Source organism: Cololabis saira, chromosome 1 (genome assembly GCF_033807715.1).
Source record: "Cololabis saira isolate AMF1-May2022 chromosome 1, fColSai1.1, whole genome shotgun sequence".
Lineage (NCBI taxonomy): Eukaryota > Metazoa > Chordata > Actinopteri > Beloniformes > Belonidae > Cololabis > Cololabis saira.
The window spans coordinates 2083932-2101262 of NC_084587.1; the positions used below are offsets into that span (position 1 = coordinate 2083932).

The 17331-nt window shown below is 42.7% G+C and overlaps 2 protein-coding genes across 2 annotated transcripts; both read left to right on the top strand.

Annotated features, from left to right (window-relative positions):
* The first annotated feature begins 426 nt into the window (after positions 1–426).
* LOC133450407 (olfactory receptor 10A6-like) lies at positions 427–1338 on the top strand. The gene has a single exon (XM_061729024.1). The coding sequence runs from the start codon at positions 427–429 to the stop codon at positions 1336–1338; it is 912 nt and encodes a 303-aa protein (XP_061585008.1).
* Positions 1339–8240: 6902 nt separating this feature from the next.
* On the top strand, positions 8241–9179 carry LOC133449539 (olfactory receptor 11A1-like). Its single transcript, XM_061728706.1, has one exon. It carries the CDS (start codon positions 8241–8243, stop codon positions 9177–9179), a length of 939 nt encoding a protein of 312 aa, XP_061584690.1.
* Positions 9180–17331: the final 8152 nt, after the last annotated feature.

Genomic DNA, 17331 nt, shown 5'->3' on the forward strand with positions numbered 1-17331 from the left:
AAATGGTCGCCCCAAATGACGGTTTAAAGGTTTAAAAACACTAAAATACCTTTGTTTGAAGTTTTCACATACATGTATGTGTACACTACATTTCAAATGTTTGGAAAATGGCCAAAAATATCTTTATTTTAAGTATTTTAAAAATGGGCTACTCAAAGGCCTTATACGTCTTTGACCCTCTTGTAAATGTTTCACCGTCTGTCTTGAATTAATTCTTAGATGTTTGAGAGCTTCATGTAAACAAAGAGGGATAAACTTATTCTTAAATCACCACAAGAGAATTCTCTTTGTCTTTCAGTCGTGAGTCAGAAACCATGGTGGATAATGAGCTCACCATGCTGCTGTGGACGTCAGCTGACTGCAGGGATAAAAGTGGTGACATTGAGCTTCAGGCGTTCACACAGCTCCACCTGAACCCCCAGCATCATGGTTAACTCTACTCAGGTTGTATATTTTACACTCACTGCCTACTTGGACATTGGTCTTTATAAATACTTGTGTTTTTTGATGCTCTTGTGTTTATACGTGCTCATCATCTGTGCTAATCTACTGCTCATCGTGATCATCTGCTGCACCAGGAGCCTCCATGAACCCATGTACATGTTCCTGGTCAGTCTGTTTGTGAACGAGCTGTACGGCAGCACCGGATTGTTTCCTATGCTGCTGGTCCAGGTCCTCTCTGACGTTCACACCGTCTCTTTCCGTCTGTGTTTTCTACAGATCTTTTGCATTTACACATATATAGGTACTGAAGTTTTAATCTTGGCCGTCATGTCTTATGACAGGTACCTGGCCATCTGCTTTCCTCTGCAGTACGTCTCATGTATGACCCCTAAAAAGGTGGTTGTCCTCATTGCTCTGACGTGGTTGATCCCTCTTTGTGCCATTGTAGTTCTGATATCCCTGAGTGTATCGTTACAGCTCTGCGGGAAGGTCATTAACAAAGTCTGTTGTGGAAACTACTCCATTGTCAAACTGGCCTGCTCTGACACTACAGTTAACAACATTTATGGTCTCATCTACACCGTCATCTCCATAGTCGTTCCTTTCGTTTTGATCCTTTACACTTATGTGAAGATTCTAGAAGTTTGTTTTTCAGGATCCAAACAGGCCCGAGAGAAAGCCATCAGTACCTGCACGCCTCACCTGGCCTCCATCGCCAACTTTTCCTTTGGTTGCTGTTTTCAGATCTTAGAGAGCAGGTTTGGTTTTAGCAGACTGTCGCCTGTGTTTGACATTTTTTTATCGGTGTACTTCCTGACGTGCCAACCGCTCCTTAATCCGCTGTTGTACGGGCTGAAATTCAGTAAAATACGAGATGCGTGCAAACGTTTGTGAGGCGGAGGGAAGGTGATCCAGATCGTTTGACTGCACTCCTGCAAATACCCAAGGATGTCTCCCCAGACGTCATCAGTGCATGTTTAGCACAGTGCAAAAGTCTAGGCACCCCCAGCTGGGTTGTTTTTTGGTTTTCTTGGTGTTCTTATTTGTTTTCCAGTCAAATTCAGATTCCAACAGAAAACCCAGGAACCCAGCCGTCCATCATCCCATCAGACATCATGACCTGTCGGTCTGACGTTGGCAGGCCTGATTCTGAACACTGACAGTTTTATTTTATCTACATGTGTAGAATTAAGAGGTTTAAGCTACATTGTTTTTTCTTTGATGCTGATTATTTAAAAATGGCCAATAACTGTCCAAACAATTAGTAAGTTGTCAATATTAGGTCAAATGTAATCTCTGTATTTCCTGTTTGTATGTCAGAAATAAAGAAGTGTGGTACACACACGTCTATGTATATATATATATATATATATATATATATATATATATATATATATATGTATATATATATATATATATATATGTATATATATATATATATATATATATGTATATATATATATATATATATATATATATATATATATATATATATATATATATATATATGTATATATATATATATATATGTATATATATATATATGTATATATATATATATATGTATATATATATATATATATATATATATATATATATATATGTATATATATATATATATATACGTATATATATATATATATATGTATATATATATATATATATACGTATATATATATATATATATATATATATATATATATATATATATATATATATATGTATATATATATATATATATATATATATATATATATATATATATATATATATATACATATGTTAGTTTTTATTAGTAGAATTATCACTTTAAAAACAAATTGTTCTTCAATGTGATTTTGCTCCATTTTTCTCTTTTTTTTAAAATCCACACTACATCTTGGAAATAAGGCGCTTTTATTACAAAACAAGATCATTTTGTCTCCCGTTTTTTTCATTTTCCATGCTGCAGTTCTTGAATGCATCAGCGCACTCTGATTAGTGATTGAACTGCACATGCTGTGGTTTCATGAGCGTAGTACTGGTGCATTACACTAAAACACATTGGTGAACCCAGGTTGGAAAAATATACTAAAAACAGTCCACAAAACTGGTCCATTACTTACGTTTAAGTTTCGGGCTGTGTGAATTGACCGTCCAATATTCTCCTTTTCCTGACTCCCAGAGATTCAAAATGGTCTTAAACTATCATGTTTTCACTTTTCAGGCTGTCTAGCTGTCGATTAATCCATAAATCAAAGTTTTAAAGAGCATTGATTCCAGATTGGATCTCCAACCACAGATTAGCCCCACCCATGCAAACACAGCATGGTCCACCATCCGCCCCTCAGTCAAATCAATTCAAATCAAATCAAACTTTATTTATATACTGAACCGTCTAGGGGGTTCATGAGTAACAATAATAAACATTAAAGCTGCGAGCAGCGATGAACGGGCCCTCGCACTCATAGCCACCGTCCCCCATAAGCATATCAGAAATAAACACCACCCACGACTTCCTATGTCAAACGATTCAAAAGTTATAGCAGAAAATAGGGAAAACCAATCAGAAGAAGGGGCGGGGCTAATTCAGGCCAATGAAGGACAAGGACTCAATACAGAGTCCGATGACACCACCCACGACTCTCTATGTCAAACCATTCAAAGGTTATAGCAGAAAATAGGGACAACCAATCAGAAGAAGGGGCGGGGCTAATGTTCACCAATTATGGTAAGGGCTCAAAACCGAATCTGATGACACCACCCACGAGTCTTTATGTCAAACCATTCAAAAGTTATAGCAGAAAATAGGGACAACCAATCAGAAGAAGGGGCGGGGCTAATGTTCACCAATTATGGTAAGGGCTCAAAACCGAATCTGATGACACCACCCACGAGTCTTTATGTCAAACCATTCAAAAGTTATAGCAGAAAATAGGGACAACCAATCAGAAGAAGGGGCGGGGCTAATTCAGGCTAATGAAGCTCAAGGACTTAATACCGAGTCCAATGACACCACCCACGACTCTCTATGTCAAACCATTCAAAGGTTATAGCAGGAAATAGGGACAACCAATCAGAAGAAGGGGCGGGGCTAATTTTCACCAATTATGGTCAAGGACTCAATACCGAGTCCCATGACACCACCCACGACTCTTTATGTCAAACCTTTAAAAAGTTATGGCAGAGAAACATATTCTAGGGGGCGCTGTTGAGCCGTTAGGTCACGCCCATTAATGCAAACCATGAAATATCAAATGTATCGCCAGGCCTGGCTTGCATGCAAAATTTGGTGACTTTTGGAGAACTATCAAATATGGACCAATCAGATGAAGGGGAGGCGCGCTTTTTGGCGTCTAGCGTCGCCACGGTAACACTTTTGAAAGAGAAAAGTAATGCGCGTATGTAACCGGTCTGTGACGCTCTGCGTTGTGTCTGGGTGAGAGTGAGGCGCCAAACTGATCTGCTGGGCGGGATTTTTATTTCTCTGTGAAACAGGAAAAAAAAAACAGTATAGCACCCGTTTTCATTAGTCTCTCTGACGAACACCTCTCTTCAGAAAGGCAAAAAGCCGTCTCAACCTTATAAGTTTAAATTACACAAAATACATCCCATTAAAATAGTCAAAGAGCCCACCAGCAGCAATTTTTAGTTTTCTTTGTTAACTCAAACATAGTACAAACATCAAAAAGAAAACACATACCTGTGTAACAGGAAAAAAAAACAGTATAGCACCCGTTTTCATCAGTCTCTCTGACGAACACCTTTAAGAGAGAGCCACAAAAAGCTGGATGATAATCGATCTGAAATGGCGACTAGCCTCGCTTAAACCACCGATTTCACCAGCAATACTCAGCAGTGCTATACAAAGTAAAATACACACACCTTAATGAAAAACATGCTACAATAATATAATACAGCATAACAAAAACATAGCACAGGTTTATGTATATTTAACATCCTTTTTTATCAACTTTTTTTACCAGAGCGCACAAGTCTTACCTCTCTTCAGAAAGGCAAAAAGCCGTCTGAAGAAAAGTGCGCGAAAAAGCAGGAAGTGACCTCGCGGCACAACGAAACAAAGGAAATTAACAAAATAAAAGCTTCTTACCAAAATAAAATTGACTTTTGGTGAAAATTAACTAACGTATTTATACATCGGTTACACGTAGTCGCAAGATGGAGACGCACATTTTGATGTATAACACACCTGGGTGCACGTTACGGTTCGGGCCGTATTAATTGCCGAAGGAATGGCATAAATTGCGCCAAAATTACACAATTAATTCAAAATGGCCGACTTTCTGTTCGGTTTCGGCCATGGCGCCAAGAGACTTTTCTTTAAGTTGCGCCATGATACAGGTGTGTACCGATTTTCGTGCATATAAGTCAAACCGTATCGTGGGGCTTGAGGCACAAAGTCTTCAAGGGGGCGCTGTTGAGCCATTTTGCCACGCCCATGAATGCAAACCATTAAATATAATTTATTATTATTATTATTATTTTTCGCCAGGCCTGGCTTGCGTGCAAAATTTCGCACCGCAAGTGCTCGGGCCCTAATAATTCCTACGGATACAATAGGGTCTTTGCACTGCAAGTGCTCAGGCCCTAATAATTCCTACAGATACAATAGGGCCTTCGCACTGCAAGTGCTCGGGCCCCAATTACCCGGGAAGGGAAAAAGATGACGGCTGGGAGTGTAAACAAAATTCTGTTATTTTATTTATAAACAAGTACTCAAACTGTAAAACACAAAACAATCATCCAAAAAACCGAGAACAACAAGGACTAACCATTTAACAAAAAACAATCCAATCAAAAGGAGGGACAACCAAGCACGATCAGGAAAACTCAGAAAAGAACACCGGTTTCTCACTCACTCACTCACTCATCGTCCGCCGCTTGTCCGTTTCCGGGTCGCGGGGGCAGCAGCCTCAGCAGGGATGCCCAGACTTCCTTCACCCCAGACACTTCCTCCAGCTCTTCCGGGGGGAGTCCGAGGCGTTCCCAGGCCAGCCGAGAGACGTAGTCTCTCCAGCGTGTCCTGGGTCTTCCCCGGGGTCTCCTCCCGGTGGGACATGCCTGGAACACCTCTCTAGGGAGGCGTCCAGGAGGCATCCGGTACAGATGCCCAAGCCACCTCAGCTGACTCCTCTCAATGTGGAGGAGCAGCGGCTCGACTCCGAGCTCCTCCCGGGTGACCGAACTCCTCACTCTAAGGGAGCGTCCAGCCACCCTGCGGAGGAAACTCATCTCGGCCGCTTGTATCCGCGATCTTGTCCTTTCGGTCACTACCCAAAGTTCATGACCATAGGTGAGGGTAGGTGCGTAGATTGACCGGTAAATCGAGAGCTTCGCCTTTCGGCTCACCTCCCTCTTCACCATGACGGCCCGGTACATCGACCGCATTACTGCGGACGCTGCACCGATCCGTCTGTCAATCTCACGCTCCATCGTTCCCTCACTCGTGAACAAGATCCCGAGATACTTGAACTCCTCCACCTGAGGCAGGACTTCTCCACCCACCCGGAGAAGGCATGCCACCCTTTTCCGATGGAGAACCATACCCTCAGATTTGGAGGTGCTGATTCTCATCCCTGCCGCGTCGCACTCGGCCTCAAACCGCCCCAGCACATGCTGAAGGTCCCGGTCCGAGGAAGCCAACAGGAGAGGTGGGAGAAATCAAGGAAGATTTGATACGCATATCAAATCTTTATGTGCGTTGCTGCAGCTGCTATATGAAGGCGGACTGAAAATCTCTATTCTGGGTGAAGCAACTAATCACCCGAAGTTAATGCATGCCATGGAAATTTAAGGGCCCCGGCATACAACGGCTACAGCGGGTTCCTCGATCGTTGATCTGTCGTGAGTTCGTGAAAATATTTGAGTTGCGGATTCCAACCAATATTGCTCCACTCAGAAAATCATGAGTGAAAAGTTCTGGCGTAGCTAGGGAAGGGGAAGGTGGCTCAGTTGGTAGAGCGTTCGCCCATGAACCTGAAGGTCAGTGGTTCAAACCCTGGTTCCACCTGTGTCCACCAAAGTTTCCTTGGGCAAGACACTGAATCCCCAGGTTGCTCCCAGTTGTCAGGCCAGCGCCGTTGTGTGGCAGCTCCGCCGACAACCGGTGTGTGCGTGTGTGGGTGAATGTTTGCAGTGTAAAGAGCTTTGGGGCTGTAGGAGTACAGCTGGAAAGCGCTATATAAGTGTAAGCCATTTACCATTTAGCTAAACAGAAAACTGTCACTCCACTGGCGCACCATTGCCGTAATATTTGGAAATAAATGAAAGTTGAGAAAAAACACATTGATCCACAGTGGATTAACAAATTCACGGTCTTCAATTCAATTTTATTTTTAAATTACATTTTATTTATATAGCATTTATTACAACATGTTGGGCCACGGTCCCATGTTTAACATGGAAAAACTTTCAACTCTGTGGCATAGTTCTGAGGCCTAAGTCTGACGCCAGCCTTGATTTCTTACAGTCGACCGCATGGTTTGAAACAAAGGAACCTCCACAATGACTCAAGCCCCAGCAGGCTTTGCATGTACGGCTTTTTGGGGATAAGGAATAGCACCCTCATTGGACATAGAACCCAAAACGCAGGAGGGGCTGTTGTTGATTTACCCACCACGAGGATCCAGATCCAGACCTGCGGATCCTCTACCCTCCACCATGGCCTGGATACAGACCTGCATCTGCATCCAGACCTGAGTTTCCTCTACCCACGAATAGGGTCTGGATACAGACCTGCATCTGCATCCAGACCTGCAGTTCCTCTACCCACCAACAAGGTCCGGATCCAGACCTGTCTTTGGATTCATACAAACCGACGGTTGCTTAGCTAACTGCAGTAGCATGATGTTAAAGTCATAACGGCTAGCCATTCGCTGAGCCGACTGTTAATTCAGTTCTACTATTTTGTTTCATTTTTACTGGTCATGGTTTTTTGCTCCACTAGTCCTGACCTCAGTTCTACTACTCCTGGTTTCAGTTTCACTAGTCCTGGTTACAAGTCCTCTGGTCCTGTTTCAGTTCTACTAGTCCCGGATTCATGTCCTATAGTCCTGGTTTCAGGTTTACAGCTTCTCTAGTATGTAATTATTGCTCAGGGGTCACTTCTGTTGTAATAGAAGTAAACTAGTCCTGGTTTTAGCTCTACTAGTCCTGGTTTTAGCTCTACTAGTCCTGGTCTCAGCTCTACTAGTCCTGGTTTCAGGTCTACTAGTCCTGGTTCCACTTCTACTAGTCCTGGTTTCAGCTCTACTAGTCCTGGTTTCAGTTCCACTAGTCCTGGTTTCAGCTCCACTAGTCCCGGCCTCATCTTCATCAGTCCTATTTCAGTTCTACTGGTCATTTTTCTGACTTTTATGCCTTCTATCATTATATAATATTGTCAGCTGTGTTGTTAGTCAGTTGGTGTTGACAGTTTTATTGATCGTCAGGAGTGACCTTGACCTTTGCTCTCCGCGGCTACTACAGTCATTTAGCCGGTTTCTGCTGGTGTGGACTCTCAGTCATCCTGCTCCTGTTACTCAAAGGCTTGACTTTGTTGTCTTTTGTTCTTGTAAATGTTTCACCGTCTGTCTTGAATTAATTCTTAAATGTTTGAGAGCTTCATGTAAACAAAGAGGGAAAAACGTATTCTTAAATCTACACAAGATAATTCTCTTTGTCTTTCAGTCGTGAGTCAGAAACCATGGTGGATAATGAGCTCACCATGCTGCTGTTGAGGTCAGCTGACTGCAGGGATAAAAGTGGCGACATTGAGCTTCAGGCGTTCACACAGCTCCACCTGAACCCACAGCATCATGGTTAACTCTACTCAGGTTGTATATTTTACACTCACTGCCTACTTGGACATTGGTCTATATAAATACTTGTGTTTTTTGATGCTCTTGTGTTTATACGTGCTCATCATCTGTGCTAATCTACTGCTCATCGTGGCCATCTGCTGCACCAGGAGCCTCCATGAACCCATGTACATGTTCCTGGTCAGTCTGTTTGTGAACGAGCTGTACGGCAGCACCGGATTGTTTCCTATGCTGCTGGTCCAGGTCCTCTCTGACATTCACACCATCTCTTTCCCTCTGTGTTTTCTACAGATCTTTTGCATTTACACATATGTAGGTACTGAAATTTTAATCTTGGCCGTCATGTCTTATGACAGGTACCAGGCCATCTGCTTTCCTCTGCAGTACGTCACATGTATGACCCCTAAAAAGGTGGTTGTCCTTATTGCTCTGACGTGGTTGATCCCTCTTTGTGCCATCGTGGTACTGATATCCCTGAGTGTATCGTTACAGCTCTGCAGGAATGTCATTAACAAAGTCTATTGTGGAAACTACTCCATTGTCAAACTGGCCTGCTCTGACACCAGAGTTAACAACATTTATGGTCTCATCTACACCGCCACCTCCATAGTCATTCCTTTCATTTTGATCCTCTTCACTTACGTGAAGATTCTAGAAGTTTGTTTTTCAGGATCCAAACAGGCCCGAGAGAAAGCCATCAGTACCTGCACGCCTCACCTGGCCTCCATCGCCAACTTTTCCTTCGGTTGCTGTTTTCAGATCTTACAGAGCAGGTATGGTAGCAGACTGCCGGTTGTGTTTGAAATCTTTTCATCGTTGTACTTCCTGACTTTCCAACCGCTACTTAATCCGCTGCTGTACGGGCTTAAACTCAGCAAAATACGAGACGCGTGCAAACGTCTGTTAGGCGGAGGGAAGGTGCTCCAGATCGTTTGACTGCACTCATGCAAATACCCAAGGATGTCTCTCCAGACGTCATCCGTGCATGTTTAGCACAGTGCAAAAAAATAGGCACCCCAGCCGGGTTGTTTTTTGGTTTTTCTTGATGCTCATATTTGTTTTCCAGTCACGTTCAGATTCCAACAGAAAACCCAGGAACCCAGCCGTCCCTCATCCCATCAGACATCTGGACGGGTCGGTCTGACGTCTGCTCTGCAGGCCTGATTCTGAACACTGACAGTTTTATTTTATCTACATATGTATAATTAAGAGGTTTAAGCTACATTGTTTTTTTCTTTGATGTTGACTATTTAAAAATGGCTAATAACTGTCCAAACGGCTTGTAAGTTGTCAGTATTAGGTATGTCTGAAAAATAAAGACGTGTGGTACACACACGTGTATATATACAGTATATATATATATATACAGTATATATATATATATATATATATATATATATATATATATATATATATATATACAGTACTCGAGTTGTAAAAAAAAATCAGGAGGGATGGTGGATTTTATCATATGGTGACAGATAATTTGTGCTGATTACAAATAATATAATATATTACAAATAATAGCAGTGACCAAAACACCTGCAGAAATACTGCAGGAATGACATAGCAGCAGTTAAATGCAGCCTTCTGTAAGCTTTAAATATCCACTGGGCTTACATCAAATACATCAAAACACAAAACTAAAAAACACTTTTCTGAAATTATCAATATGCCTCTGTCCTTCACAGGATAGGTAACATGGATCACTGCAAAAACCTCAAAATCTTAACAAGAATATTTGTCTTATTTCTAGTTAAAATGTCTCATTTTAGTAAAAAAAATCTCATTACACTTAAAACAAGACAATTTTTACGTGTTTCAAGTAGATTTTCACTTAAAATAAGTTGAAAGATCTGCATGTGGAACAAGATTTTATTGCTTGTAATGAGAAGATAAATCTTGTCCCATTGGCAGATTTTTCTACTTATTTCAAGTGAAAATGTACTTGAAACAGGTGAAAATTGGCAAATAAGTTATTTTTCTGGTGTTATTTTTCTGGTGATGAGTCTAAATGTTGAAAAAGCAGTAATACCAAAATCATTGATGAAATGACATAATGGATGGAAAGGGGGGATGGCAGTTTTACAGGGAGGAGGATTTTGACCGTTTTCATTTCAGGGGGGATACCATCCCCCCTCATCCCCCCTCAACTCGAGTACTGTATATATATATATATATATATATATATATATATATATATATATATATATATATATATATATATATATATATAATTGTTCTAATTGTGATTTTGCTCCATTTTTCTTTTTTTTTAAATCCACCATACATCTTTGAAATAAAAGTGTTTTTATTACAAAACAAGATCATTTTGTCTCCCGTTTATTTCATTTTCCATACTGCGGTACTTAGATGCATCAACGCACTCTGATTAGTGATTTAACTGCACATGCTGTGGTTTCATGAGCGAAGTACTGGTCCATTACACTAAAACACACTAAAGGTGACTTTAACATACATATGGATATTGACGGTGATAATCTTAAATAAGCTTTTAAAACCTCTTCTAGAATCAATGGGAATTTTACTAAAGATAAACAAATCGATGCACCGTTTTAATCATACGGTGTAGAACCCAATAATCTGTGTCACATGTAAAGTCCTATCCGACCACTATTTAACAACGTTTGAATTTAGTATCGATTTTGAAGCGCATAAGAGGAGGTATTACTTTAGCAGATTGTGACGGAGCGGCTCCCTCACTGAGTGCGGTCCTCCCCTGACTGCAGGCAGCGCATAAACATACATTCAAACAAATACACTCATACACGCATGCTGTACTTTCTCTCTGCTCCCTTTCTGTCTTAAGCACCATTAATGATCACCATTATCCTTTTTTTTTCCCAGTTTAGTAGCGCAACTGAGGGTGCACACTTAGTTGTCCTATGTTTATTTATTCATACATGTACTCACATGCACACACACACACCCACACACTGCATGGTCGTCAGCTGTGTCCCATTCAGTCTGATTGCCAAACAGAGGGATCAGTGATTGAATCCAGGTGAAGGGTTAAAAGTATAAAGGAAGCCGGTTTTGGCTTGGAGAGGGTGAAATACGCTGTACAAAAGGCAGCATCTCAGAAGTAGAAACTTTGACTTTTTGAAAAACTTCCTGTTTGAAGGTTTTATTTTATTTGCATTTTCAATTAATTTTTTTTTTTCAACTGCATTATTTTTTTTTTTTTTTGTATTATTGTAAAAGATGCACCTTTGCATCTTGAAGGCCAGCAACAATAAAATATAATATTTTCCGACTGCCAGTGTTTTTTGATTGGAGAGTTTTTTTCCGGAAAGAACCCCCGTCACACAGATGTTTATCCGATAAAGGTACTGCTAAATTTCGGGAGGCCATTGCTCATCTCACCACAATGGAACATAGTGAAGCAGTTGAGGCCAGTGACCTCGGTTCTTCCTCAGCAGATGTTGATGTCATTGCATATTTGCTGCACTCAGCTTTAGATGCAGTTGCTCCTTTTAGAAAGAGGGTTTCCAACCATAGGAGCTTACAGTAACTCCTTGGTATAATTCAGATATCCGCATGCTGGCACAAAAAGTACGTACAATGGAGAGGAAGTGGTACTCCTGTAAGTCTGTATACTCTTATTGTGAATGCAAAGATAGTCTAATACTATAATAAAATGTCCTTCACAAAGGGAGAACAGCTTTTTAATCATGGTTGAAAGAGGATAATAAAAATAACCCACATTTTCTGTTCCTCCATTGTCTCCACGTAAAACTCCAATTCAAAGTTCTGTTGTCTATAAAGTATCCTGGTTTCTCCAAGACCTGATAGGTCCTTATGTTCCTAATAGAGTTCTCCGTTCTCAGAGTGAAGTTTTTTTTTTGTTTCCTATGGTACATAGTTACTAGGGTACATAGACACCATTAAACATAGGTACGAGGGTACATAGATACCAGGGTACATAGCTACAAGTATACATACATAGATACTAGAATACATAGATACTAGGGTACTTATATACCAGGGTACATAAATACCCGGATAAATAGATACCAGGGTACATGGATACCAGGATACATAGATATCAGGGTACATACATACACGGGTACATAAATACAAGGACACATAGATACCAGTATACGTAGATATTATGGTACATAGATACCAGGGTACTTAGATGTCAGGTTACATAGACACCAATGTCCATGGATCCCAGTATACATAGATACTAGAATGCACAGATGCTAGCGTACATAAATACTAGAGCAGAGATATCATGGTACATAAATGCCTGGGTACACGGATACCAAGGTGCATAGGTACCAGCGTACATAAATACAATGGTACATAGATACCAGCGTACATATATATTGGGGTACATAGATACCATCGTACATATATACTGGAGTACATAGGTACCAGGACACATAGACACCAGGGTACATTGATACCAGGGAATATACATACCCTGGTGCATACATGCCAGGTTACATGGATACTAGAATAAACATATAAAAGGACACATATATACCAGTGTACATAGATACAAAATTACATAGAGGGGGGTACATAGATATGTTTGGCCACATATCTATGTGAACATGGGAAGCCTTAATTGGAACTTTAAAGCCCAGCTCTGAGGCCTAACTCTGAGACCAGCCTGGATTTTCTTACAAGCTGACCGCATGGTTTGGAAAAAAGGAACCCCCATAGTGACTCAAGGTCCAAGCAGGATTTGCATTTGCGGGCCTTCAGTGATAAGTAATAGACTCCTCATTGGGTATGGACCCCAAACCAAGGGGGGGGGGGGGGGGGGGGCACAGTCACAGTCACAGTCAGGCCCAACTATAAAGAGCAAGCTCCCCCTGTCTCTGCCTCTTCTTTTCTCTTTCCTTTTCTCTTCTCCTCCAGGTCTCAGCTCCTATTTTAGCATGAAGTGCTACTAGCTACGGACCGGCCTCCTCCATGATCGTGACCGAAGAAGCGCCTGTCTGGAGCGCTGCAGCGAGTGACCCACGAATGTTCCGAGCCCCAGAGGAGCCGAACAAGGGACCCTTCCAAGCCTCGACGTGAACGCCTTTGGACCGACCTGGAGCTGAAGGAGGCCCAGCTGTTCTGCCCATGCTGCATCCCCTCATCCACACTGAGATGAGGACCAGGAGAGAGAGAGAGCCGCTCTTTATCAGGATCCCCTGCTGAGCGTAACCACCCTTTGTTCACCAAGGAACACTGGCCGGCCAGACCAAACCACCTTTTTCTTCACATACAAAGGTCCACGTAAGAGGCTGTTTTCAGGGCAGAGAAACATAGTTAACACATTTGACAAGTTTAGTTTTACGTTGTGAGCCGGACCGCTGATCCCATCACAATAGTGTTCATTAGTTCAAGAGTGTTTGTTTATTTTATTGTTTTTCTACTGTGGCATCCACATTGCTGGATCTTGAGGACGTGTTCCTCCACAACATTTCCCAGTTGAATGACCAGAACGCACATGTGAAGCCAGTTTTGCATTAGTGCGACTCTGTGCGGGAAACATCAGAAGAACTTAGTTTTCTGGTAGTGAGAAGTTTTTCTAGCGTCTTGGGTTTTACTTCTCTCCTCTCATCCTCTCCTACTAACCCCTCCCCCCCCCCCCGCACACTCTCATCTTGTCACAGCTGATAGTTGCCAAGGTCTGTGCTTGGATTCCTTCCTTCATTGTTATTCTGTAACGCCATCCCTGGCAACAGGCTACACGTATGGAATAACAGCTAGTTTGAGACTAATTTCACTGATAGTTATTATTTTCCTGATAAGTCAGGTGGTGCCCCGTTTTGATTAATTCATTTTGATAATATATTTAGATAAGTAATCTACTTTATTTATCATTAATAATTGTCGAAGGCCAATTATTAATAACTCTTTAATAACTGAACCAGCAACTGAACACAACCTCCAGCTTCTGCAACGTCTTCCGTATCATTCGCCGCCTTGGCCGGTAATGACTACGTGAAGCTGAAGATGGTCAACTGAACCCAGTTTCTGGTAGTAGCAGGACCTTTGTGTTGCATGGAGGGGCTGCTCTGCTGGCTGAGAGACTTCCAGCAGCCTTGGGAGGCCATGGAGGCGGCACTGGGGCTGATGGGAGAGCTGGAAACGAAGAGGAGAGAAGAGGTCCAGAGAGGACTGTGAGGGGATGACGGAGTACCAACTTCATCAGAGTTTGCCTTTAACAGTTCTTCGACCACCGGGTGCCGCCCCCGTTCCAGGTAATTATTTTTTTCCCATTTTATTACCCAGTGCTCATACCTAAGTCAGTCCTGGGCATTGCTCCCTCTACCAACCCCGGGAGACCCTATACTGAGCTCAAGTCTCCTCTTTACTTGAGGAGTGAGCAGGCCGCTTCTTTTCACCGACAGGGTGGGGCTTCTCTGGCCGAATGTAGCAGCCAGATCCCCCCCACCCCATGTACAGCCCAGGACTGCTGCATGGTTTTGTGAGGGGAGCTCACATTCGCTACCAAGGGAATACGGGGAGAACATGCAAACTCCACACAGAAAGGCCCTTTCGCCAACCCCACCCAGGGTGTGGTGCTGAAGTCATGGGGGAACTTAACACGCACTCAGTGCCCACAGCGTCCCCAGCTAGAATTCAACCCAGGACCTTCTAGCTGTGAGACGGCTGCACTACCAGCTGCACCACCGTGAATGTGTTTCCCTTGTAGGAAGGCTGGTGGTCCGTGTGAGTCTTTGTCTGATGCCAAGACCGATTACTGACTATATGGGGTTGTTATAAACTGTTGTCTCACGCAGGGATCCGGTCTTGTCCCGGACTGGGCCTGTCTGGCTCTGATGCAGGCTCGGCTCACCCCGAACATCTTGGACGTGCTGCTGCTGCAGAGGATGTCACTGGGCTTCGCTGTGGAGCCCCGGGACCGGCCCAGCATGTATGTGATCTCCAGGCCAATCCGGTAGGTGATGTACGGGCTGCTGTTGGGCAGAGGGACGTCACTCCAGGTGATGGAGCGAGACGGAGTTGATTTACAGCTGATATTCGTACCGGTCCGACCGGCCTTTAGTGAAACCAGCAAGCGACTCAGACTCAGCTCGCTGCATGAGGTGACACTTCTTTCTTCCAGGTTGCGCGACACAATAACGTTGCACATGAATAAACAAAGGTGTCAGAGATTTAATTTAGCTCCTTGTAGGTTATTCTTTTCAAATTTTATGATAAACGATTGATTCCCTGAAGTTTTACCATCCCGCCATCTATCCTGCATCTTGGCGGTGCCAGGCGGAGCCCTCTGAGCATCTGCTGGTCCTACTAGAAGCTCTGGGTGTCACTGAGGACTCTCTGAGCCTCCTTCCCGATCAGCTGAAGCTCCCGGTGGCTGTCACCTGCTTCTGGCTGCAGATGGCTCAGCCTCCTCCAGACCTGACCCTGCTGAAGGCGCTGCTGCTGGGAATGAGCATGGGACTCGTATCCATACCCAAAGCAGGTAAACGGTACCGGATCAGGCAGCAAAACTGCAGTAGAACTTAATGAGATGGCAGGATGAACATTCAACCCACATCCAGGTGGCCCTCCCCTTGAACTGCCACCTTATTGTGGTGGAGGGGGTTGTGTTGCCCAAATGATCCTAGGCTGTCGGGGGCATTATGCCCCTGGTAGGGTCTCCCATTGCAAGCTGGTCCTGGGTGACAGGCCAGACTAAGTGTAGTTCACAAGCCAAACAGAAAGGCTAAGAAAAAAATCAGGGCCCGTAACGTCGCCCAGATTGGCATCACAGTGGCCCCTCCCTGAAGCCAGGCCTAGGGGTTGGGGGTTGAAGGCAAGTGCCTTGTGGCTGGGTCTTTGCCCATGGGACCCAGTCGGTCTCAGCCCGAAACGGCGACGTGAGCCCTCCTTCAACTGTTGTTTGTGCCTATGGGCCAAACAACAGTAAATAATACTCAGCTTTCTTGGAGTACCTGGGAGGGGTAATGGATTTTCCCTGCAATGGAGAGCAGATTCCACGGATATTCCCACAGATCGCTCTGTCACCTTCGTGTTTATAGATGACGGTGATGTTGGTGTTCTTCCAGTCCTGTGGCAGGGTCTCATGCTCCCAGATGTGTGAGATCACAAGGTGTAGGCGACGTCTTAAGAGGTATCGAATGAGAATCCTTAGTAACATACAACCTCTGATTGGATAATCCCTGCAGTGAAAACAAAGGGTGAAATAGGTCGCGCACATCCAATATCTCAACAGGTGCTGGTATCAAAACACAGATGCAGGAAAAAACAAGAGATGAGACCGCACACTTTTGCTCCCTAGTGCATATTTATTTAGCACATAAAATGCATTTTGCTCTTTTTCAGACTGATTTGGATACAATAGACACCACATTTTAAGCCCTCCCCAGGGGGTCACATTGCATAGAAATAAATTAATTCAAAACACCTGGTGTAGAATAAAATACAAATAAATATAACATACAGAGTACATGTATCAAGATATCTAAACATCTTATAACTAGATAAAGGCAACATCAGGCCAACTGGCCGTCATACATATCTAGTGATAAAAAGAAAAAAACAAAGGCACCTCTTAGTTTTAGGACGGCTAAATTTTAAAGTTTGTACAAGGTTATATATTTTTTCAAAGATTTAACACATTTTAAAAAAAGACTTACACATAAATTAGAGTTCAATTCCTTATATCCTTGATATGGACAAAGGACAAGTCCACCCATAGATAATCGATAATAGATAGAAAATCATTATATAGAAGCAAAAAATGCAAATGATCAATAGGTAGGATCCCCCCATGTTAAACAGAAGACATGAGAGGTAATTACTGTATCGATCATATGCAGGGTAACCAGGAATCCCCTTATGTAGGTAGAAACAGCAAAAATAATACATACAGATTACCAAAAACAACATATATCCATCCTAGTCAAATATATGGTAACATCAGGGACATTTTTCACATCTTCAGACATTTTACAGTATCACTACAACATTCACAATTTTTTTTTTTTTTTAACAAAAAAGGTCTGATGTTGAAGTCCTCATTCAGACCCTTGGGAGTTAGAGTGTCTAGTGTGTATATCCAATATAGTTCTCTCTTAAGAAGTGT